Raw genomic sequence first — 26762 nt, 5'->3', positions numbered from 1 at the left:
GTCAGAATCAGATAGTCTGACATAAAGAAATAGTACTGTGACATATAAATATTACCGAAAATATTATACCACAGCATAAAGCCACCAATGCCACAATTAAATAGATCAAGATGTCCCAAAAGCAGGGTCGAACTGACATCCAAGACTATTGGGGGCTCCTAGGGTGGGCTGCTGAGTTAGTGGGCCAGTGGACCATCCATGTAACTCCAGCTCGCAGCACGGATTGAAGCTGCCACATTCATGTTGTTGAAACAATAATGTGCATGTACAGACCTTATGGGAATGTCCAGTCATCCTACCGCTCTGGGAGGAGCCGGCTTTTGTCCCAGAGATGAATGTATTTTTGTCTAAAATCTTTAAGTTGACCTAAGAACAAAAGCCAAATATCTTATGAAGATCCTGCTGAAGCTGGTAAGACATTGTCATGATCCACAGTGAAACATGTCCGGTACATTTCACTGTTGAAACTTACAATGGGCTGAAAGGTCACTCAGAAAGAAGACTTTACTTCAAAAGAAAAATAGACAAATGCACACAGTGACAGAGACATTCAGTTTTGGAGGCATGTCCTGTGGTCTACTGAAACTAAAGTTTAGTCATAAAGACCATTGTTACATTTGAGGAAGCTCTTTTTTTTACCAGTACCCTGGGCAATCAGAGCTCATTGCTTCTTCCATGAGTAGTTTAGAATAAATATTCAATCTCTCCAACCTACCTGTGAGATATAGATGATGATTGCAAAATATTTTTCTTCCATCATTTATCAGGTTGCCCCATGGATGATGGAATTTTTTCCATCATCTGGGTGGAGCTCAGAGCAACATCACTGCTTCAAAAGCAGTCAATTTAGGTGGTCTGGGTCACTATGTTTGGATCATTTAGATGAGATACTAATGGGAGAAAACCCCCAGGACATACTCTCAAATATCTAAAAGGAATATACAGATCGTCGGAAACATGATGTAAGACGAAAAGTTGCGATGGAAAGATCAACAAAAAGTATTAAGTGTTATCATAAATTCTCTTGCTCCAAGTAGCTGTCTAATTGACCTGGAGATAGTTATTGTCTGAGCTACACGTAAGATGCTAGCTACTCATAGATATACAAATAACCAAACTGCAAAAATCTGAATTGAATCATTTGTTGTTCTTTTTTATATATATACATCAGCTCCTCAAAATGCAGACGGATTAAAGTCAAAAGAAGATGAGAGCAGCATCACCCTGCAGTGGAATAAAATCAACAACAGCACCAGCTTTGTTCTCCAGTTTAACAGCACAGAGACAAACATCAGAGCACCAGATGGAGACGGACCAGTGAACTACACAGTCTCTTTTCTCACTGCTGGAACCAGATACACATTCACTCTCTTCTCTCTGTTTGAAAACGTCAGAAGCAGTGGAGTCAGCATTGCTGCAGTGACTGGTAAGATATCTGAATTCTAATATATAATATTTCAACATTCAACTTTTTATCTTTAATAAATTAATCCGACTTCTGTTGAGATGCAAAGGAGTAATAAATTGGTATTTAAAAACATTCAGGCAGTCTGGTAAATGGATAAAACCAGACAATAAATATAATGAGAAAAATATCAAGATATCACATGAAGAATCATATATAGAGTCAGTTGAGTCATCTTAGCACATAGTCACTTAAACAATTTTAAATCAAGGGACAAATATCCCTCGATTTAAAATCCTTTGATTTTAAATCGAGGGATTTAAAAGGATTTAAAATTCTTTGATTTTAAATCACTGTTGTGATGACTGTTATCACAACAAGTTATCCTTTTGTGGTATCTGTACAACAGGACAGTTGTTGGCAAAAAAAATAAATATTTTGGTCAATTTTAAATTCTTACCTCTGGTTAGGTTTTAGTGTAGGTGAAAAAATTATTTGACCTACATTTTTCTGAATGCAAGTCAAATAATTTTTTAAGTGTTTGTGAAATCCTGTTCTAACCTCCCCAAAAGGAATAGCCAGGGCTGAAAGTAGGCTGGTACGGTCCGGTACTGCATAGAACAGCTGCAATAAGGCAATCATTCAGAACAGACCAGCTGTACTTTGAGTCAGAATAAATCTAACAATGGGCTGTTTAAAACAGAACTTTCTGTCTATAAAGAGCTTTTTTCATCATACCGAGTTGTTTTCTTATGTTTTATTTTTACTCAAATAAAACTTAAGGTTTTGTAATCTTAAAAGACAAATTAGTCAAATTGTAATTACAGCAATAAGTGTAAGTTACTTTCTACCTCATACAGTAGAACACACACACACATATATTTTTTTTTCTCCCCCCCACATTGTAAAGCGCTTCTACTTTCTGTGTTATCCATACAAGTCTCCTAAATTACAGTAAAATATTTGTTTAGGCCTGCATAATCGGCCACTGATGATTTTTGTCATAGTACCGGCAAAAATGTTAAATTACTTCCACCCCTGCAGATAGCTTATTACATGCGTCAGTCAGATATTGACACATATGTGTTCAGTGTCTTTTTATTGTTTATTTCATTTTTAATTATATTATGGTGGAGTGCAAATGTAGGCTAACATGGTCTACTGTCACACCAACAAGTTCACTGACAACAAGGGGGAACCAGTGAACTTGGTTCCCCCTTGTTGAAACAGGGAAACAGACCAGTTAGATTTTATCAATTTCATTCCCAGCGGGCAACAAAGGGATAATTTCTGTTGTTAAAGTCTTTACAAAAAAATGGTTTAAATATCTCCCAGGTTCAGATAAATGAGTCTTTTAGTCTTTTGCTAAAGACTCTTAAAAAGCTGTTATCCAGGTAGTCAGACCCAGGAAGAGGAACCCTTTTGTTCGGCACCTACAACCGTCACAATATTTTCTCTGCTACGCCTTGCGCCTCACTCGCCTCTAGATTCTGCTGTGGTCTAGCCCTGAAAACAACCACGGCCCGGAAGTGCTGCTCATAAAACAAGTGATCTCCTCCGCGATCCTCCCAAAGAGGCTGCCCCTGCAGACGTCGGTGGAAAACGGTACTCACAGATGCAGGCAGAGTTCCCTCTCTGCCCCACTGTCAATCCATCTCGTTGTTTTCCACTGATCACCGTTTCTGCTGCGGGCATGATCCAGACCGCTGCCTTCCCCTTACGATCGCGGGGCCTTTCCTTCTGCAACACCTGGCTGCCATCTGCTGCCACCTGCTCCCTCGAACTCCTAGACTCCTTGGACCTCCTTCCTAAAATCTGATGCCTCCGCCTTTTAGGTTTTCCGTCAGTTTCTGACAGGTCTTTAAAGGCTGCTGATTGGCTACCTGCAGGGACACCCATAACTGCACAGGTGACGAGCGTCAGCTATTTTGTCCTTTACGAGGAGTCCGCAGAGGATCAAAACAATATAAAAATAACACGCAGCAACAAAATCAATACGGAAATCATACACAAAATTACATTTTTACAAAAATCACATTTTAACAATAAAAACAAATTTCCACTGTGTGACATAAACTGTACAAAAAACACAATTGTTGGCAAATAAAAATCTAAGTCATCAGTTTATATTTTCCCATCTGGTTAGGTTTTAGTGTCAGTTTAAATACTTCATGAGGGATTGTCTGTGGCAAAGGGACTATGAAACTTTTTCTCTTAACCAAACAGTTTTTAAACATACAGTTAATAACTTTGCAAATTGTATTTAATTCCAGACTAATAAGATATTTTTAAATTCTTCTCTAGGGCATATTTGTTTATTGTAATATCTTCTAATTTTAATAAGTTAATTTTAGTAGGTTTTGACATCAGATTAGAAGTTATCAAATGGCAAAAATATTTTTGTCCTTTCTGATGATTTTCCCTGCTGTTTTTATGTTCTCAGCTCCTTCAAATGCACAGGGCTTCAGACCATCATCACAAAATGAGAGCAGCATCACTCTACAATGGAATAAAATCAACAACAATATCAACTTTGTTCTCCAGTTTAACGGCGTCGAGACAAACATCAGTGCACCAAATGGAGACGGACCAGTGAACTACACAGTGTCATCTCTGACTGCTGGAACCAGATACACATTCACTCTTTTCTCTGTGCTTGAGAGCATCAGAAGTAGCGGAGTCAGCATTGCTGTGGTCACTGGTAAAACATTGGAATTCTGATATGTTACATTTCAACATTCAAATTTGTATCTCTTGTACATTAATCTTCCTTTTGTTGACATTCAAATTAATCTTCCAATGAGTCCAGAACACTTGAATTGGTATTAAAAAGTTGCAGGCAGTTTGGTAAATAAGTGGATACTGTGGCAAAATCGATATAAATATCACAAGAAGAATCACGCATTGAATCAGATGAGTCTTCTTGACTGATTAGGTCTGATGTTCACTTCAATAATTTGTAATCAAGGAATCAAATATAAATTATATTTTTGTGTGATTATCTGAGCATTTTTAAGTGTTTGTGAAATTCTGTTCTAAGCTCCTCAAAACATAGAAAGCTTATGTCACATATTGGGTAGGTAAATATACCATTAAATTAATCATCCACTTTTTAACCTTAAATATTTAAGTTAATTTCACTTTTAATTATGGTACAGTGATAACTGTACAACAGGACAGTTGTTGACCAAAAAAATATTTTGGTCAATTTTAAATTCTTACCTCTGGTTAGGTTTTAGTGCGAGTTTAAATACTTAATTATAGGTGAATTTTCCTTTCAGTCTGACAGCAGGATTTCATGTCTTTTATTCTCGAAACTTTTAATAGTTTTGCTTACATTTATATTTTCAAAGCAATACTTCATGCCTTCTCAAAACTTGCAGTAATTGCACTCAAAACTTATCCTTGCGCTCACACAGTCTCTTCTCAGTGAAAATCTTCGCTTACAAAACTCTGCTTGCTTGGTGGAATTTTGGATTGAGAATTATCGTCTCCATATTCGAAGTCATGGTCTTGAGCCGGAATAGGGTAGAGTATATTCTCAGAAACAAGGAGGATGTCCTCCCCAAAGTATCTTGGGATCTTGTTCACAAATGAGGGAAAAATGGAGCAGGAGATTGGCTCAGGGTCTGCAGTGAAACGGGCGCTGTGCCTGTTCATCTTGGTGAAGCGACAGCCACAGCTCTCGATTTGCCAGTCAACCTATGTTCCTACCCCAATCTGTGGTCATGACCTTTGCCTCATGACTGAAAGAAAAAGGCCAGAGATGGGGTGAGAAGCTTACTCATCTGGGAGGGACTCGGAGTAGAGCCACTGCTCCTCCACGTCGAGAGGAGCCAGTTGAGGTGGCTCGGGCATCTGGTCAAGATGCCTCCTGGAAGCCTCCCTGGTGAGGTGTTCCGGGCACGTCCCACCGGTAGGAGGCCTGGTGGGACTAAATACATTATACTGTATGTACGAATAAACATTTAGGACACCAACGATTTTATGGAATTGACATAAGGGGAATCTTTATGTTTGTTTTCTCAGCTCCTACAAATGTAGAGAACTTCAGGCAATCACAACAAGACGAGAGCAGCATCACTCTGCAGTGGAATAAAATCAACAACAGCACCAGCTTTGTTCTCCAGTTTAATGGATCAGAGACAAACATCAGTTCACCAGATGGAGATGGACCAGTGAACTAAAAAGTTTCATCTCTCACTGCTGGAACCAGATATACATTCATACTCTACCATGTGTTTATGAATGTTAGAAGCAGGGCTGTAAACATCACGGTTGCTACTGGTAAGATAACTGTTAGCTTAACATTAAACAATGTTTGTTCTACATCTCCTTTATATTACTTCAAGCATTTTATGTAAAAATAACCCTTTAGCTCACCAAGACTTTTTATGGAAGTCACATGAGGTAAACATTTATGTTTTTGTCTCAGCTCCAACAATTGTCGAAGGTTTGAGAGCATCAGATCAAGATGAGAGCAGCATCACTCTGCAGTGGAATAAAATCAACAACAGCACCAGCTTTGTTCTCCAGTTTAATGGATCAGAGACATTCATCAGTTCACCAGATGGATTTGGACCAGTAACTCACACAGTCTCATCTCTCACTGCTGGAACCAGATACACATTCACTCTCTTCTCTGTGTTTGAGGGCATCAGAAGCAGTGGAGTACAACTTGATGCTGTCACTGGTAAGGATTTTAACATGACCTCTATGTAAAAATGAATCAAACATACCTGTACTGTTACACAAATGCCAAGCGTTGCACACGTCCTCAATGCCATTTTAATATGAGCAGGTGATATTTAGTTAAAAAGTTTGGAATGATATTTATTTGAACTAATCTCTGCACTGACTCAATAAAAGAAATGCGATTTATGAGTAATTCACTTGCCACATGGAGGGAAGTTCATCCAACCAAGACATGGATGGATTGTTTAGGAAGACTTGATCAAGCTTTACAATATTATTTTCTATGAAATTAAAGCAAAGATATACTATAATCTGTTTAAAATTGATTGAGGACTATGGAGAGGCTTCAGAATGACTAATATTGATGGATGATAAATATCCCCTCAGTTCAAGAACTATTACTACAACACACATAAAATAATTTAAGTTTACTGAAAGAAAAGATATGTAAGGGTGCGTTCACACTGCAGCCTGAAGTGACTCAATTCCGATTTTTTTGACGTAATGCGACCTGTATCCGATCTTTTCATGGCAGTGTGAACAGCACAGGTCGGATTTTTTTACGAATGTGACCCATATCCGATACGTATCCGAATCAAATGCGACCTAACATTCAGGTCGCCTTCATCCGAACTGAATGTCACTGATTCTCAACAAATTTCACAATTCTGCGTCCTGATACACGCAAGTGGGAAGAAAAACAACAACCATGACGGACTACATGAGGATTAAGTTGTTAATATGCTGCTCCGGTTGGACAACAACTTCAAATATGTAAGCTAAGCTCCAGCATTAGCCTCCATGTTTACTTCCGCAAACACTGAGCACTTCTTCTTTATGGCAGTTGGCAGAACACTGAAAACGCTGACGCTATTGCGCCCTCTACTGCACATGCGGGACACTTTCAGGTCGTTTGCCCGTTTACACTACAGAATGCATACAGGTCGCATTTACTGGCACTGTGAAAGGCCCTGGCAAAAAAATCGGAATTGCCAAAAAAATCGGAATTGAGTCACTTCAGGCTGCAGTGTAAATGCACCCTAAAGGGTGATGAGAAGACCAAGAAGAATGGCCTTTTACCATAATGTGTGAATAGGTGTTAAAAGCCATACATCTTCTAATCAGCAATAAAACCATTAGGTAAACCAAAGTTATCAGCCTACTAATGAATTCTTCTTCTATTTTAGCTCCTAGAAACACAGAAGCTGTGAGAACATCAGATCAAGATGAGAGCAGCATCACTCTGCAGTGGAATAAAATCAACAACAGCACCAGCTTTGTTCTCCAGTTTAATGGATCAGAGACAAACATCAGTTCACCAGATGGAGATGGACCAGTGAACTACACAGTTTCATCTCTCACTGCTGGAACCAGATATACATTCATACTCTACCATGTGTTTATGAATGTTAGAAGCAGGGCTGTAAACATCACGGTTGCTACTGGTAAGATAACTGTTAGCTTAACATTAAACAAAATGTTTGATTTACTTTGTGGATTAAGATTCACTTCCTTTCTGCTGTATGTAGAATCCTCTGTGCCACTGACTTTCATATCCAAAGCATCAAATAGTTTCAATCTTAAGGAACTCAGTTATGTGTTTATACATTTAAATTTCAGATCCAAACTAAAAATATGAAAGGCAAAGCAGCATGAAAATTACATATTTTAATCATTTGATTAGACCGTTTAGAGGCTTTAAACCCCCTTCTTTCATATGTGTTTATAAATGCATATTAATGAAGCATATAATTTGGTTAAATGTAATAACTCTTCTACCTTGAAGCAGATCTCAAACCATTCTACTCCTTGGTCTTTATTCCCTGCATTGTTTTAATTTTGAATATTTAATATTTTTTATTAGATTTGTTTTCCTTTGTTTAGAATTTGCTTAAGTTACATTGCGTGCTGCATATTTGTCTGAAAGTGAAACATAATTTGCATTAACTTATTTTGACCCTACGTACATTTTATGTAAAATTAATATTTTAGGGCTACAAAGATTTTATTGAATTTACATGACATAAATACTTTTGTTTTTGTCTCAGCTCCAGCAAATGCAGACAGCTTCAGGCAGTCAGATCAAGATGAGAGCAGCATCACTCTGCAGTGGAGTAAAATCAACAACAGCACCAGCTTTGTTCTCCAGTTTAACGGCATACAGACATTCATCAGAGCACCAGATGGAGATGGACCAGTGATCCACACAGTCTCTTTTCTCACTGCTGGAACCAGATACACATTCACTCTCTACTCTGTGTTTGAGAACATCAGAAGCAGTGGAGTACAACTTGAAGCAGTCACTGGTATGAATATAAAGTACATAAATTTATTGACAACCCAGGCAAACAAGTTTTCCTCCAAACTCTTGAAAATCAGGTTGAACCATCAAGGACTCAAACTTGCTAACGTCACACTTAAAAATGAATTCAAATCTCAATTTAGTGGAAAAACAATACTTTACCCTGAGATAAATAATATTTTTGAACTTTTTCAATCCTTTCAGGATGTATCCAGAGTTAACTGAAAGTAATAATGGTGTAAATCGGACAACTGTGCTAAAACAAAACCACAAACAGTTTTTATTGTCTTCTATTAATAATTGAAGGTGTGCTGTTTCTGATTGTCAGAATGAGTTTTTTACAACAGTAGGAAAATATACAGATTAAGTAGGACATTTGTAGATGCATAGAATGCCATTTTCTCTGCAAATTCCAACAGTTGTGCTTTAAAATACACACTTCTAAATTAAGTCATGGAACCAAGCTGCTGTGAATAAATGCCTTATTTTTATGGGCACAATGTCTAAGGTATGAAAACACTAGTGGGCCGTCTTATTTTTTGTGGGACTACATTGTCTAGTGCAATGAGGAAGTAACACTATGAGCCAGAAGGCTAAATTGTATATGGGTAGAAAATAAATTAATAGAATTGAAATTTTTAAAATGTGAAATATATGCTGAGAGCAAACAGACATCAAGCAGAAACTTGAACAATAAGTGTTTTAAACTTTAGTGTAAAGGAACTCAGTGTTCAATATAAACATATTAACACATTTTTGAGACAATCATCACTCAAATATGAAAAGACTAACGAGTCTCATATGCAAACATAATTTGGCCATTTTAGTCCGTCTTTATTACATGATTATGTATTTATATCATTTTGCAAAAAGCAAAATATACTTAAATCTGTTGCACATTTAATGGACCAATCAAACTATCTTCATTCAAACAGCAAAACTCAAAAATAAACTGATCCTTGAACTTTATTTTATGCTTCAGCATTTGAACATAAACATTTGTTTTACTTTACCAGATTTGATTTCTTATATTAGAATTTGATCAAATAACATTACTTGACTTGGAAATGTTCCTAATAAAATTATTGTGTCTTAAGATTGTGGGACTTTTTTCATCATCATGACAATATTGTTCATAAATGTAAACTTTTGGAGGATAAATGTTTTGAATACATTATTTAAATTTGTCCTCACTTGTTTTAGCACCTAAAAATCCAGAGGGCTTCAGAGTATCGGAACAAGATGAGACCAGCATCACTCTGCAGTGGAATAAAGTCGGCATCAACATCAGCTTTGTTCTGCAGTTTAACGGCACAGAGACAAACATCAGAGCACCAGATGGAGACGGACCAGTGAAACACACAGTCACATCTCTGACCGCTCGTACAAACTACACATTCACCCTGTTCTCTGTGTTTGAAAATGTCAGAAGCAGTGGAGTCAGCATACTTGCAACTACTGGTAAGATACTTAATCCAATAGATAAGATCAAATAAGTTAAAGCCAACAGATTTCCCTTATTTTTCACATAAATTCAAATTTGCAGTGGATTTAATTACTTTAATATTACTGCAGAACTTAAAAAAGATTGTCCAAAGTCTTATTTTGAAACACCTGCAATTATTATGTCTTTCTGATCAATATTAGGTGTGTTGTGGACAAGTTAATTTTGAAATTACAAAAAAATAAAGAATATTAAATCATCCCAATATGTTTTTCTGTTTTCTTTTCATGTCAACAAAACCAACTTGCTTGAAACTTGAAACTTCATCGACCAACAAACAGGGCCAAGTGAGTAAATAATCTTAATTTTTTTTCTTTATTTTTTCATATAAAAATATTAAAGTTTGAATTTTTCTCAAAAACAAATATCACATTCTTTTTTATTAATCTTCTATTTAATAGATTTCTATTATGTTAGTGAATTATAAATGTCTAATTTTTGTTAACAGATTATGTTTTGGGAATGAATCTGAGGTTGAAGCTTCCCATCACAATGTCAGAATCAGAGCTAGAAGACGCTTTGATAGAGGTGAGCTAATATCTATTTAAAAAATTTTTTATGTCTATTTGTGTCTGTTTTAACCTTTCACTCATATATGTGTTTTTCAATCCAGCTCCTCAGGAAATATAATCTGCCGCCACAGATTACTCTGAAAATCATTTCTTCCAAACCATAAGATCAGCGGGGGAATCAAATTCTGGATAATTCATCTGTAACGTTGTTTCCTTTCCCTGAAATAACATGAGGTTTATTTCATAATTCTGGAATGTTGTCATTTTACACATTTGATTTTCTTTTGCTTGATATTTTAACCTGTTTTTGTTCACCAGTAATTTGATTTATATGGGGTTTTTTCATAAATCATTTGTGTACATTTCTTCTGTGATTTTTTTTGCCTTTAAATAAAGTTTTGGGTATCAATGAAGTGGTTAATTTTTATTGGAAAAGTANAATCATTTGTGTACATTTCTTCTGTGATTTTTTTTGCCTTTAAATAAAGTTTTGGGTATCAATGAAGTGGTTAATTTTTATTGGAAAAGTAGTCTTGGACAAAATACCAAGAGCTGCATGCAAAATCTAACAAAAAATAAAAATCCAAATCCCAAGTCATTAATGAAAACAAAGTAAAAGTATAAAGAAGTAAAACTTAGCAGTGTGACTCCATGTTGAAAAACAAGGAAATGCTGGCTAAACTCGGATCTATGCTGAGATAATCTGCACAGATTTGACTCTGTCAGCTTGTTTGTTCACCCAACCAATGGTGATTTAAAGCTTGATTTAAAAATGCCTTTTTGTGTTTGTTGATGTGTCAAACACACACAAAAAAAATGGCACAACTATAGTTGTGCCATTTTTTTTCTTAAATTTCAGAGAGCTTTATTGTGTAAAACCAAATACCAAAAACATATTTATGCTCCAACATGCTCAACATGCCACTCCGGCTTTGTACAGGCAGATGAGCCCAGTGATGATGATGTCGCCACTCCAGACTGTAATCTAGATTATCACCAAGATATTTGCGCTTTTTCTCATGATAGAAAATGTGTTTGGCATTCTCTCTTTCTCCTACAATTTATAGTCACCTAATTTATTTTGGTTACCTTCAAGATGATACAATTGTTCCAACACCATGAATTTGAGCAGGCACGTGTGGGGGGGTTGACCACCTGCCCCTTTTATCCTTGATGCCCCTAGTTCCCTTTTGGAGGGTTTTTTTTTTTATTATTTTAATTTTTTTTACCTGTGTGTCAGGAGGCCTGCTTGTGCCCCCTCAGCAACAATATGTAGCTAAATATAATAATTTAGCAAAATAAACTAGTCTGGCTGCCCTCAGTCTTATAATGACTCTCAAAGCCTCCATCTTGTTCAGACACGGGTCCATGGTGAGGAGGAGGGGGGCGGATCTGAGCCTCTATCAAATTATGGGCAAGAATATTTTTTTCATACACTGGTTTGTGAAAAAAAACATAGTTCTGATGGTGATGTCAGGAAAAACTGTTTCTATTTAAATTTTTGTAATTGTCCTCGCAATAGCGGCCCAAGGTAATATGGGGCCTTAGACAGAACCCCCCACCCCCGCTCCCGAAACCCTTCCTACTAAGAACCTCAGCATCACTAACAGTGTTTAAAAATGAAGTGAAGTCTGTGAGAGGGAGACCAGGTTTATTGGCCGAGTTTAAGATCAATCTATGATTATTGGTTATTTGCTGTGATGTATTTGTGAACAAACCCAGCTCAGACACAAAGATTACACCATATTGTAGCCATGATGACACACCATCAAACTATCAAGATGATTCTTTAAACTTTTACAAAGTAACCTTCCGAATTAAATCCTAAATGTACATTTTTTTTCTCTGCTGAATGCATTGCATACAATTTAATAACATTATCATTCTCTATAAATGACTGCTACAGGTTTAGATCTATGGTCTGTTTTACAATTAAACAATTTCTAGGGGCCCCTGAATATTATTAGGGCTTAAGCAGTAAAATAGCAGCAAATTTGCTTATTCATAACTTCATAAGCGGAAACCTTCTCTCCTCTGGTCTGATTAACAGCTACAGTCTCAGATCAGCTCAGCCCTCCAGGACTGTCAGCAGCAGAAACAGCAACATTAAACCTGTTGGGGAAAATAGACTACATTTGCTTTGCATTGTCCCCACATGATGACAATGATATAGTAGGATCCAATTAAATTTTTGATTAATATGGGTTGTTGCTATGTTGCTGTACAGTGTTTTATAATCTTGTTCAATGTGCCCTTTTTTTACTTTGAGCCCCTGCCCCCCAAAGGTCTCTGCACAGCCCTAAGTTTGAGCATTCTGCCAATTTTGCTCAAAGTTTCATGTTTGTCTCTCATTCACCTGTAAAACTGCAGCATAATCTGAATATTTCTACAAATGGCTGGACTATGACTCTTCTGACATCTTCAGAAAAAAATAAAACAGAGTATCATCTCCTGTGCTGCTGACCACCTGCTTGCATGACTTTTTAGACAACCTTAAACAACCTTAATGCAAAGTGAATTCCTATGAACTCTGGTGGTGTTGAACACAAAACATGTATGCTTTGATGAGTGACACCTTTTGTTTTAAAACTATGTCCGTCTTCATTCTTGTCCTGTCACGTATGCTGGCGGGTTAAAAGCAACTCTTCCATGAATGGCACACCCTCCTGAAATACCTTTAAACATGCAGAGCATCTCAATACTTTGTTAATGTATGCCTTGCAAGGCACACAGGCACACAGGTTATTAGCATGCATAATTTGTGAAATACATTCATTTTGGCTTTAGAAGATATTATCTGGATACTTTAATTTATCTCAAGGGAAGATGATCAAGCTTTCACTGATGGATTTCAGGCTGATCCTGTTTGCCCTCACAGGTTTGTGTCTGTTTTCTTATTCTGGCTTCTTAAAGTATTTTTTTTGTCTACACATTTTTGTACAGTGGGAAACTGAGACAGAGAGGCAAAGTAAGAAAAAGGCTGAAATCAAATTCTGTGCTAAAAATTAACAAGCACATTTTATTCTGGCTTCAATAATTGTTTTTCTTTTAGTCATTTTTACACTACGGGAAACAGACAGAGAGGCAAAGTAAAACAAAAGTTAAAACTCAGTTGTATGTTGAAAAAGTTCAGGTAAACTCTGGATATGTGATCAGCACTTTCACCTGAATGCAAGGAAGTCCAAGCTTCAAATCCCACCAGGTTCCTGCCTACATGTTCAGTCTTGTCTTTCTTAAACAGCTTTAATGGTCGAGATATTTACCCAGGATTAACTCAAACCAAATCCAGACATTAACAAAAACAGACAACTGGGCTTTGTTTCCTCACTGTTTGACCTTAAATCTGATTCAAAATATCCTAAACTTTTTAATCCATTAGAATTACCAGTATTGTAAATTCTAATTATATTCAGAAATTTGCATGTATTTCCATACCATTATTTGAGAGTTGCTCGTTCAAACCTATTTTTGGGCTTACCATAAGACAAGACTAAACAGTGTCTTGTTTTGAATTATTGCTGTAATATTTCCAACTAAACTTCTTCACAATGCTATTTTGTGAAGTATTTTTTAAGGTCTTTAGCTTTTGTTCTGAAGCTAATATCCACATTTTGCAGCAGATCATGTTTTACTTTAAGAAACAAACCTTGTTTCCCTCCTAACCTGTAAGGGCTAACTATTCAAATGATGTTGATACTTGAAGATGAAGTCGGCACTTTCAGGCATCTGGAAATTTTACCAGTTGAATCAGATTTGTTCATTCTGTTCCTCTGATTTTGACCGACTTGTTTCCATTTTCCCAAAATGTCACTTAAGTAAGTAGTGTGTTTAAAATACATCCACAGGTTTACCTTCATATAACTGTAACATTTTTTAAAAAATGTTAGTTATAAAGCATCCTCTACTGGGCTTTCTCTAATATTTTAACATCACAGTAATCTTGGTTAACTTGAAGAAAAGTAGGGACTATGATGTAAGATGACCTCAAGGGAAGCTGATCTGCAAAAATATTAATAATTATTTGCCAGGGGTATTTGCTGAGGAGGTCATTAAAGATTTCACTCAGGTGTATTAGAGCCAGAACACTGACTCTGTAGGTCTGGAGGTGAACAAACCAGCTATGAAGGTTACTTTGTGGTTCCTGTTTACCAAGTTAAATAAATATAAATCCTTTTCAACTACACATATTGTGGATATTGCATCAAAACAAATTCTAGAAAGGTTTTAGGACAAACAAGTTAGACCTGAATGTCATAATTGACAGTGACTCTTGCTATCCACATCTTATTTGGATAGGATAACTAAATAGTAATAATTAAATGCTTTTAGTCATGATTTTTGCTGACATTTTCTGTATAATTCAATGCTGTTAAAGTTTAATTGGTTTTATTTCAGGCGCCCTGCTCAGTGTTGCTAGCGCCCAAAGCCATCAGTACTACTTTGTGAACACTTCACTTACATGGACAGAAGCTCAGAGTGTCTGCAGACGGGACTACACTGATCTGGCCACCATTGAAAGCACAGCTGATGTTAATGATTTTCTAAGTACCAGCTCCAGTTATACAGGTGAGTTTTTAACTTGAAAAAAGGAAAACAACGGTATAAACACAAACCCTGCATTGTTTTATCACTATTACTGAAAGTCTTACAATATGTAACAGTCAACATGTCACTGAAGCTTCTAACTATAATAAACATGTTTTTTTTTTTATTATTTTTTCAGGCAAGGCATGGATCGGTCTCTACGATGACACAATAAACAGCTGGAAATGGTCCCTAAATGACAGCAGCTTCTATGGTCCTGGAGAAAATTCATTTAGGAACTGGCAACCTGGCCAACCTGACGATTATTATGGACAACAGCATTGTGTTCAGTTTAATGGTTCTAGTGATAACTCACTGGGCCAGTGGGATGACATTGGGTGCATGGAGACAATGCAATTTTTGTGCTATAATGGTAAGAGGGTTTTATATGTATATATGAAAGATCATTATTATTTTCTTTTAGTTTTCTTATTCTACATTTCATCTATATATTTACAGGTACAGTAGGTGGATCACCATCCTATGTTTTGAGTAGCATTTCACTAACCTGGACAGAAGCTCAGAAATTCTGCCGTGAGAATTATGTTGATCTGGCCAGGTAAATAACAAGAAGGTATATTAAAGCAAATGCTGCATTAATAATCTATATAAAGAGGGATTGTAGTTCATGAATTCCAGATGTTTTCTTCTGGGTTTTTGTTTTGTACTTTAAGAAGTCGATGTGTTATTCTTTCTCTTTGTAAACACTTTGTCCTGGTTTATTTTTGGCTCTAAGCACAGTGCATTGCTTCTTTCTGTTAACAAAAGCTCATCTTTTCCATCTACTTCCTGTTGCTCCTGTTGCTGAGTTGTGTAAGTTGTATTCCTGTATTTCTGGTAACTCTGGTATCTTTTGTCATACTTTGCTTTCGCTTTGTGTTTACCAATCATTCCTGTACATATTTTTTTCCATCTGTTTTTTTCTACAGCTGCTGCCTGTTTATTAAACTAATTTTTGTAATTTAATGAACATATCCTCCTATGATAGAAAATGATACACTGGTCACTTTTTTTCATGTCTGATGTCAGTTTCACCAGTGTTTTCTATTTTCCACTGTTAAATTCCTCACTATCTGTAATATTTCAGTTTAGGCTATCTGGTGGTTCTAGGTAGGGGAGCAATATAGGGGGGAAAGTGATGACAATTCTAGCGCCCTGACCAACAGGAGGACCTCCACAATTTATTTATTTATATATAAAGTTCATAGAAATAAAAAAAAGGGGCCCTGTCAATTACAAAATTCATCATATTGTATTTTCAAAGATTGTTTTTAGCCGTACAACTTTAATGTTCCCACTCCCAGATATAAAAAAAAACATCCATATTTGCCCTGAGAGTTTTAGTGCTGTCAATCACAATCTCATGTGGTGCTGCTCATCCTTCCTCCCCTTTGCTCTGTGCTATTCTGTAGGTAGCATAGCCTGTTGTGAATGCTCAGTCTAGTTAGCATAGCTACCAGTGATGGCAGATAACAGTTTTCCTGTAACAATAAGTTTTTTCTCCACCATTAGCACATTGAGCAGTGAGTGAATGAGGCTAATTGACAGCGCTAAGAGCGTCCTACTAGTTCTGATTGGTTGTTTTGGTCAGAACGGTGCATTACTTTAGCTAGCAATAGTAATTCAGGCAGGAGGTGGAGGAGATTGATTGTTTTCACAGATTAACTGTCTCTTAATAAACTGCCACAACATTGTGACAGCTTTAATAAATATGGAGAAAACATATTTTTTAAGTTATATTGCAGCTTGAATAAAATGCAGCTACATAGCATTTTTTTGAGAAGTCTGGATTGCTCATATTTTGCCGTTGCCTATGACTGTTGCTCATGGGGAGACATTTCAGTACCGTAATCTAAAACTAATAGAAAAAATTTAAGCAACCTACTTGTATACTGTATGCAAAGTATACTACAAATGATATTTTAAAAGTTAAACAATACTGCAGTAATAAGTTTAAATTCTGTTGTGACCATACGCTTATATTGCTTTGATACAGTGGCTAATGTTCCCAGTTTTTCTTTTTACGTGATTTGACCATTTTTATTGACTATCTGAGCTCAGACATTATGTTTATACAACATGAAGTTTTAAGTTACTGCTACTTTCGTAAGAATTAGAAAACTCACACACGACTCAAAGTCCTTACAGCCTAAAGCTTTTAAGCTTTAGGGAGGGATTCCAGTCTCCCTGGGTCACTGTTGAACTGTTTATTTAAAAGCTCATGTTAAAACTGTCTAAACGTTACGACATAGTACTTAAGATTATAAGGTGTAATAATCTCTCTTACAGTCTTCTACCTTTCTGACGTGTTATTTCTGGTATTGTTACATAATTTTAAAAAAGATCACTGTATGTTTCTTAAATGGAAAAGCCAAAGAAAACCGTACACATTGATTTTCTTTGTATACTGTGTTTGATTTGATTGTTTATTAATTTTTCTTCCTTGCCAGTGTGCGAAATCAAACGGAAAATGAAATCATCAGAACCCTAATAGGTGCCAGCACTGTTTGGATTGGACTGTATCGGGAAAAGCTGTGGTCTGATGGCAGCGACTCTCCGTTTCGATACTGGGCGGATGGCGAACCCAATGGTCCCTCTGGTGATCAGTGTGTTGCTGGATCATTTAATGACTCTGGAAGATGGTCAGATGAAAGTTGCAGCCTGAGTTATCCATTCTTCTGCTACAAACCAAGTAATGTATCTAATTTCTTTCATAAATAATCCTTAATTTTACATCAGGAAAATTGATATTCATCTTAAATTCTGCCATGCAATACAGAACAAATAAACTTTAACTAGACATATTAAATCCCTGAAGTAATTTAAAAGGGGCCTGCTGTGTGCAGCTCACTTTGGACTCAGCGTTCTGATGCTTAAAAAGTCACATATCTGTGTAAGTCATACTTGCTTTAGGTAGGAACCAGGACAGGTTCAACATGGTCTACCACCAGAGCATGACTGAAGCTCATGCCACATCCATTACCAAAATGCTATAGCTGCTCTGGCTTATCGCTACAGTAAAACAGGTGAACTTCATACACAGTAAAAATCAATCACAGACTCACGAGTATAACCTCCGTGCATGTGGTTCTCATTCACGGTGCGAAATACAAATGAATAAAAACAGTGGATAATTATTTTTTTCTAGCAAAATGTTAACCTTCATACTAATGGTTTTAATTCACATTCAGAAATAATACATTAATGTAAGCGAAATAACAATAATCCCACAAAATATTTGTTACCCAGAATGCATTGTATCTCTCACATATCTCTCGGTCTCTCTCTCAGACTGAGACGACAAGCCGATGGACCATAATAGTTTTCAGCTACAAGGAGCTATTGCAGTGGTAATGAATGGCTTGATACTGTCGCTGTCTCTGCAGCATTCCCAAAATGACTGAGATAGACTTGATATCTTTATGAGATTGCAGTTGATTGACAGCGCTAAGCATTGTGTTTGGAACTAAGTCTTAGAAATTTTTTTAAAACATTTTACGGGACGAGACGTGTATCTATGTCATGACCGACTTTGAGACCAATAGGGGGACATTTGTGGCCGTGAGAGCGAGTTAAAGTCGGAGATCCACAGTGCTATGTGTGTGTGTGTGTGTGTGTGTGTGTGTGTGTCAGACAGGCTTTTGAAAAAAAAAAAAACTATCCTTATGAGACACCAGCCTAATTTTTTGCAATTTATGTCGACATTGTAACTCAGAATCCCACTAAAAATAATAGTGCACTTCTCAGGAACAAGCTACATGTTTTAATACCACTTTTGTCAGGGTGCACACAGCAGTTAGGGCTGCATTAAGGGTGACGTAAGAAGAATAAATAATACTAGAAAATTCCTGAAGGAATTTAACCTCGGCCTGCCAAAGTGTGCCCGTCGGTTTGGACCCAACGTTCTGATGTTAAAAATTAGCATTAATGCCAAAGAAAGCTGCAATGTAGTCAAGAACCTGTAGACAGTCAGAAGCATGTTGACTAAGCTGTACTTGCACCATTCATTATGTTAATATTAATGCATAAGGTAAAATTTGCCAATGCTAATGTTAGCGTGAATGCTGTCAGTAGCATGTGGGGCATCAAAAGCATGTTTTCTGTCATTAACTTACTCCATTCTGTATACTAAACATGGCTAATAAGTAAGAAAATTAGCTAAAAGCTTATTGTAGGTGAAATGCTAATGCTAATGCACTGGTTTGTGCAAGCCAGTGCCATAACCTGGGAGAAAATGCTAATAAAGGCGAATATTATTGCACCGCCTATGACGGTTCACTTACCTGAGAGGAATGTTGAGGCTTTTATTTTAAAATTTTCAGTAAGCTTAATTTGAAATGACAACACTAATCCCATGTGTAACAGTGGTTTGGTTAAACCAGTTATCTAATGCCCAAAAGAGCAATTACGTGATGTAAAAATTTTATTTTGAAATTTTCAATAAACATTTGAAATGGCCACACTAATCTCATGTGTAATAGTGATTGGGTAAAATCAGTTATATAATGCTCAAAACACAAGTAGTTCAGAATGCCAGCCAACTCCTCCTCTGTAGTAACAGACAGTTCCGCCATGTTGTAGTTCTGACATGCTGCTCAGGCCTCTCTTTTAACTGAGAGTTGGCCATTGTTAGAACTACAGTGATGATGTGTTTGTAGTCCTAAGCTGCAGCTCTGCCCTGCTCTGTGTTCTGTCTCTACAGTGATTAATCCCCTGCCAAGTGAAGCTGTGCGAGTGACAGTTCCGCCATGTTGTAGTTCTGACATTTTACTCAACTCTCTGTGAATAACTGAATGACAGAACTACCGTGATGGCGTGTTTGTAGGACCCTGACAAAAAAACCATAAGCCCTAGCAAAAAATTTGAAAACCTTTTACAGGAGCAGGCATGTGTATCTATGTCATGACCGACCTGGATACCAATAGGGCGATATTTGTGGCCATGAGGGGGAGTTAAGAGTTTTGGAGTCAGAAATCCACTGTGCTGTCTGTGTGTCTCAGAGAGAAAGATTCCTGACTCTGTGAGACACTCGGCCTCATTTTTTCTCGTTTTTCTCAATTGCTGTCGTCATTTTAACTCAAAATCCCACTAAAAATAATATCTCCCTTCTCAGGATCAAGCTGAACGATTTGATACCACTTTTGTGGGGGTGCACTCAGCAGTTCGGGCCACATTAACGGTGACAGAAGAAAAATAATAAAGAGACAGCGGTCTCTATTATTTTTTAGAATAGGTACCTGCCATTCATTGCATAGGCAGGCCCCAATGAAAGTTTTGCTATTGTTTAACAAGTAAAAGAAATTACAAAATATCCAAACATTAAAATAGTTTTTGACACTGATTAATATTCCTGTTACTGTTTGTATTGTTTTTGTCTTAGTTCCACCAAATGCAGAAGGTTTTACAGCTTCAGCACAGGATGAGACCAGCATCACTCTGCAGTGGAATAAAATCAACAACAGCACCAGCTTTGTTCTCCAGTATGACGGCGTCGAGACATTCATCAGAGCACCAAATGGAGATGGATCAGTAACATACATAGTCTCATCTCTCACTGCTGGAACTATATACACATTCACCCTGTTCTCTGTTCTTGACAACATCAGAAGCAGTGGAGTCAGCATTACTGCAGCTACTGGTAAAAATGTACATTTTATTATGAAAGGGAGACCTTTTTAACACCAACATTTTTTAGCTGGATATACTGTGGTGGTGCAGGGGTTAAACATAACCCACATATGGAGGCCTTAGTCTTTGACACGGCTGTTGCAGATTCGATTCCTGGCCTGGCAACCTTTGCTGCATGTCTTCTCCATTCTCTCATTATCCACCTTCCTGTCAAATAAAGGCCACTAGAGGCAATTAAACCTTAATAAAATAAAAAGTCTGTTGGTTGGTCGTTGAACAAGACCATGTCCTATATAAAATGAGAAAGACTCAGTAGCACAGTGGTAAAGCACAGGACTAGTATATGGCCTCAGTCTTCAAAATGACTGTCACAGATTTGATTCCAGTTTTTTGACCATTACAACATGTCTTCCCCCTCTCTCATAACCCTGTTTTCTGTTTGAAGACTGTTAGCCTTAAGAAATTACTCAAAAATTTGCTATGTAGCAACTAATTAAAAAGTCTCATTTTAAGGACAGCAAAGTAAAAAACATGTTTAGTGGTCATTAAATTTCCTAATAGAATCAACATTTTTAAACAGAAATTGAGTGTGAGATTTTTCTGTTCAAATTCTGTTCCAAAGCAGGATTTGTTTAGTCCATGTAGAGATAGGGCTGAGCGATATACCGAGTGTACTCGGTGTACCGCGATAATTTCAATTTACGATAGTTAAAATGGCTATATCGCAACTACCGAGTATAAATTGTTGTCCAAATAATAAACTCTCAAATTCACTGTGAGTATGGTTTATCTGACACCCTATGAATGCATCACTAGTCCCTCGCCCCTACCAACCTGAAAAGTTTCTACCAATCACGCTGCGCGGAGAAAACAAACTACATGGTGACAACGAGAGTTTGAGGCGAGCCGTGAATGACACGGTAACTGAAGAGGAGTCAGGTGAACTGGGGAGGGAGAGCACGGTATCTGATGACCATATTTCACCCATCAGATACCGTTCCCCCTGTGTTAAAGGGGGGGGACAGTATCTGATGGCACGCGCGTATTTTGCCTTCTGGGCATTGCGGAGCGGCGAGAAGACGCAGGGGGAGACGTATCTGATGGAGAAACGCGGATCGACGTAACAATGCAACTTTTTGTTTCAGGATTCAGCACCAAAAACACTCAAACATTACCTTTCATAGAACAGAATTCAGCTCGTTACAATTTTCGGTTTTTAGGCTTGATGTATATTTTGCGATTTTTAATGAGAGATTGCTGTGGTAGATTAGCCACCGCTGCTATTAGCCACGCTAACACAGCGGTGATTGATTAGCTATTTTAAACACCTGCTCTACTGATGATCTGTCAATTTGTGTGTAGGTCGTCTTTTTTATTTTTAAGCTGAACCAAAACACCTTATTCCACAGCACATCTATATGTTAAGCAGTGGTGGAGAAAGTACTCAAAAAATGTACTTAAGTAAAAGTACAAATACACAGACAAAAATGTACTCAAGTAAAAGTAAAAGTACCACATTAACATTTTACTTAAGTAAAAGTAAAAAAAGTACTGGCTTTTAAAAATACTTAAGTATTAAAAGTAAAAGTACTTGCTGAATGCATTACCTAATCCTAATACAATAGCATTAAGTGAACCGATCTTATCCAATTTTAATACATCATAAATGTGCCATTTTAATGAACAATACCACAGATAAAGCATGTTTTTATTGTGTTTACTCTCTGTAACATAGTTTTAGACTTACTGCTTCTATGCATCATAATTTCAGGGATGGAAACATCTTGTCTCCTGTCCTGTCCTAACATAGCATAAACTTCACTTTTTGTTTTTTTTGCCACTAGTGGCTTTTATTTCTAAAGAAATCCAACAGAAAGGGGATGGAAAGAAAGTGGGTGGGGGAGAACATGCAACCAAGGAGCCAGTAGCAGAGTTGTAGTCAAGACCACAAACCCAAGACCAAGTCAAGACCAGCACCCGGCGCTACGTGACACAAAAACATCAAGTTTTACCTTCAAAATTGCTTCTCAAATTGATCTGAAAGATCCACATTTCCATAAAACACCTAGATATTAAATACTTAGAGCTGAAATAAATTTAATCAGTAAAGATCCGTCCAGAAGAATCGGATCGTTCCTGAATGTCATATCAATGCAGACTTTGGTCACAGCGTTTTCCCATATACGACACCTCAGTCAACACCTCCACACAATAATTCAGCGCATGAGTGACAACTTTTTTTTCATCGCCGATGCAACGTGTCTCAGTCAGTACAGCTAGCTTTGCTAGCATCACGCCCACAGATCTTACCTTTCTTTAAGCTTTCCTTCTAAGTGACGCTAAAAGTTGGACGAAGTCCCACCGTCTGTGAAAGCGAAGCGCTGCTGATTTTACATGTCGCCATATCTTATGATTTATGCAGCGCTATTATATTACTGACAATTAGAGGAAACCACTGCGCATGTCTGGAGCTCCGCGTGCGAGTAAAGGTGGAGGCGATGGGTGACAACAGACAGTAAGTCACGTTATTGCTCGGATTTTACGGCGCCACCTTAAGACACTGAACTTCACATTTTAACGGACAAAAAGAGAGCAGTGCGACTTGGATGTAACGAGTAACGCGACAGTTTTGTAGAAATGTAGTGAAGTAGAAAGTACAGATACTTACTGTAAAATGTAGTGGAGTAAAAGTAGAAAGTAGGTACCCATTATTAAATCTACTTAAGTACAGATACACGAAAATTGTACTTAAGTACAGTAACGAAGTACTTGTACTTCGTTACTTCCCACCACTGATGTTAAGTTTGTCAAAGTCAAGCATAAATGACCTACTTCCCTCTCCCTCCCTATTTTTTTCTTAGTTAAAACTTATTTCTTACCTTATCTAGTCATAGTGTAGACCAGGGGTGTCAAACTCAATTTCACCGAGGGCCACTTCAGCATATTGGCCACCCTCAACGGGCCACATTGACGGTACAAATCAGGAGTGGCCAGGTGCAGTCCTCTAGACTGCAACTTTTAGATGCATCCCTGCTAAAACACATCCCAGACAAAAGGCTGACTTCCCTCATTAGCAGCAACTCAGTTCTGTAGAGCCTTATAATGAGTAAATGATCCAGGTGTGTTAGAGAAGGAACGCATCTAAAGTTGCAGATAGTAGCTCTGGAAAACTAGACTTGGGCAGCCCTAGCATAAATGCATGAAAATACAATGTTAAAAATAAATTAAACACCTCATATTGTTAAATAACGCTTTGGAACGTCTGGTTAGGAAGCCCATTCAAAACCTTTGTTTGAAATGGCGCGTTTAATTCAAGTTTCCATTACAGACCAGAGAAAACTAAAGAGAATGAAACGTTTTGTTAATCCATTTGAGGAGCCGGCAGTTTATCTTGAGGAAATAAATGACGATGCAAAAGTTAATTAGACTGTAACATGCGCAGTCCACTGCTCAACCACTGCGGAGGCAGTTACGCTACGCCACGCCACTGCGAAGAATTAAAATCCGCTGGAAGTAACTCATCCAGCGGATTTAACAAATGGAGCCTTCTGGGTTCACGTTACGCAGGAGAGCGGCGCTCTGGAGGAGCAGCAGACGTGACATCTGTCCGTTTCGGAAAAGCTAAAAAAAAATTAAATAAAAAAAAATCCTTAAAGCGCACACCGGACCGCGCAGGGTAAAACACTCACAGAGTTCAGTTGATCTGTTTGGATCAGACAGATCCAACTGACTGATGAATTAGTGCAGATTTTTCTACAGATGGGAACCAGGAGGAAGTGCGTTCAGACCCCAGCGGGTGAAGTGATGCTAATTTAAGTGAAGTCGCTTAATTTAATTTATTAAAAGTTATTGGGGCCTCAGTCAGTGGTTTTTGTCACTACGGAGAAAAATGTAGATGCGTTTATCTGCTTAATTTGTGATGGGATCTGGATTCACGGTGAATATTAACTAAACCGCATAAAATGCGACTAAATAGCTGATGTTAATATTATTGTAATTTCACGGATAAAAATAGTACATCACCGATTTTTTTTTTAAGTTGCCGGTCAAGATAACGGATAACAAAAAAAGTCTAGCGCGACCTGCCGTCCTGACACCAATTCACAGTCTTACTTGTAAATCGATTTTTCTTTTCTTGGACGTTTTGATGTTAGCTTGTCAATGTCTCAGTTTTATTCGCTGGTAAAATCAATAAGCAGCTTGAGGTGACTCTGCTGCTCTCTAGTGGCGAGAAGCCGTAATGTTTGCTGGTAACAATCGGAATGCATTATGGGAGATGTAGTTTGTAGTCAATTCGTGCTCAAAACCTATTTTAAGTCAATAATGGGCCTATAAAACGCTCCGGGGGCCACATAAAATGACATGGCGGGCCACATGTGGCCCGCGGGCCTTGAGTTTGACACATGTGGTGTAGACAATTAGTAACAAAATACCGCATCACTTTTTAAATGAGCTAGTCTAGCAGAGAATTGGGGGCAGGAACTTACGTGGGTGACATCATGCTGCAAGGGGTCTATGGTTTAAAATAACATTGGATCTCAGTTAAGAAATACCGTGATATAGCAAAAATATATCAGAATATTAGATTTTTCTCATATCTCTATTTTTATGATTTCATCTGACTGTAGGTATGGTATTCTCACTAAAGGTGCAGGAAAACCTTTTCACCCTCATTAACTCAAAATCTGACAATAAATCTAAATAAAAACAAAAGTATTTTGTGTCTTTAGACTAATAATGTTCATCTTCTGCTTCGTCCCACATATTCTTTTTGAAGATCCTTGTACTGGCTGTCGATGTTGTCCTTCAGGCACAGACTGCATCACCACCAATGGAGTTATTGAATGCATTGATCCCTGTGCCACCTACACTGTAATGAATGATGCCTGGCGTTCAACAGAGAATACAGACAGAACAGACATATACTGTGACCAGTACATTGACTGGCGTGGATGGTATCGCTTTTATTTGGGGCAAAACAGCGCTCAGATTCCAGACAAATGTGTACCAGAACAAAGATGTGGAACTCACGGTGGTTTGTGGATAAATGGGACTCATCCAGTCCAGTTTAATGAAATTGTAACTCGAACTGTGTGTTACACTTGGTCGAGGACCTGTTGCCTTTATTCCTCAAACACCATCCAGATCAAACTTTGTTATGGATACTACGTCTACAGACTTCAAGACCCAAATACATGTTGGCTGGCATATTGTACAGGTACAGCTGTAAATAATTTACAACATGCAATTCACTCATTTCTATAAATTGTAGTTATGTCCTTGACCAAAGCCAATGTGAAACATGTTTTATGTTTGGTAAAACTAAGGGTTTATATTGTAATATATATTGTGTCTGTGTGTGTTAGAACCTCAACCCTTCAGAGTATCGACACAAGATGAGAGCAGCATCACTCTGCAGTGGAACAAGATCAACAGCAGCAGCAGCTTTATTCTGCAGTTTAACGGCACAGAGATAAACATCACTGCACCAGATGGAGATGGACCAGTGAACTACACAGTCTCATCTCTCACTGCTGGAACCAGATATATATTCACTCTCTTCACTGTGTTTGAAAATGTGAGAAACGGTGGAGAGCAACTGGGAGCTCTAACTGGTAAGATATTTTACTGCACAATGTAACTTATCACACCATCATTTCCTTTGGTTTTATTTTGAGAAAAATACATTTAACTTGTCATCGCTGAAAGCCTACAGACTTTAAGAATGGTTTGATTTCTCCTCTTTTTAAAGCATTTTGTGTATGTACTCGGTACTGAGACAAAACTTATAGATTCCAAACTGACCAACTTCTCTGATAGTCATCAGTTTTAACAGAAACTCAGGAACAAATGCTTATGTTTCCTCATGAAAAACTCACATGTTTTTCACCAGTACCTGAACAATCAGAGCACTTCTTGTTTTCAATTAGTACTTAAAACCCCTGGCTTCTCATAGACATGAAAACCCAACTGCAACAATCTGAACTAAACATCTCTTTTTTAAAAAACATCAGCTCCTCTGAATGCAGAAGGATTTATGAAGTCAGGACAAACTGACATCAGCATCACTCTGCAGTGGAACAAGATCAACAACAGCACCAGCTTTGTTCTCCTGTTTAATGGTGTGGAGAC

The 26762-nt window shown here is 37.5% G+C and overlaps 1 protein-coding gene and 1 long non-coding RNA gene across 2 annotated transcripts; both read left to right on the top strand.

Annotated features, from left to right (window-relative positions):
• The first annotated feature begins 1216 nt into the window (after window positions 1-1216).
• On the top strand, window positions 1217-12153 carry LOC107835089 (uncharacterized). Its single transcript, XR_001660923.1, has 3 exons — window positions 1217-1317; window positions 1546-1548; window positions 12141-12153. It is a non-coding gene; the product is annotated as an uncharacterized LOC107835089 (long non-coding RNA).
• Window positions 5431-10827, top strand: LOC103132335 (receptor-type tyrosine-protein phosphatase H-like). The gene is made up of 8 exons (XM_016667330.1): window positions 5431-5692; window positions 5841-6098; window positions 7288-7545; window positions 8149-8406; window positions 9606-9863; window positions 10188-10193; window positions 10355-10434; window positions 10520-10827. Exons 1-8 carry the CDS (start codon window positions 5650-5652, stop codon window positions 10580-10582), a joined length of 1224 nt encoding a protein of 407 aa, XP_016522816.1. The 5' UTR covers window positions 5431-5649; the 3' UTR covers window positions 10583-10827.
• Window positions 12154-26762: the final 14609 nt, after the last annotated feature.

Source organism: Poecilia formosa, unplaced genomic scaffold (genome assembly GCF_000485575.1).
Source record: "Poecilia formosa unplaced genomic scaffold, Poecilia_formosa-5.1.2 Scaffold1002, whole genome shotgun sequence".
Classification (NCBI taxonomy): Eukaryota; Metazoa; Chordata; class Actinopteri; order Cyprinodontiformes; family Poeciliidae; genus Poecilia; species Poecilia formosa.
This window is presented reverse-complemented; position numbering and strand designations above follow the sequence as displayed.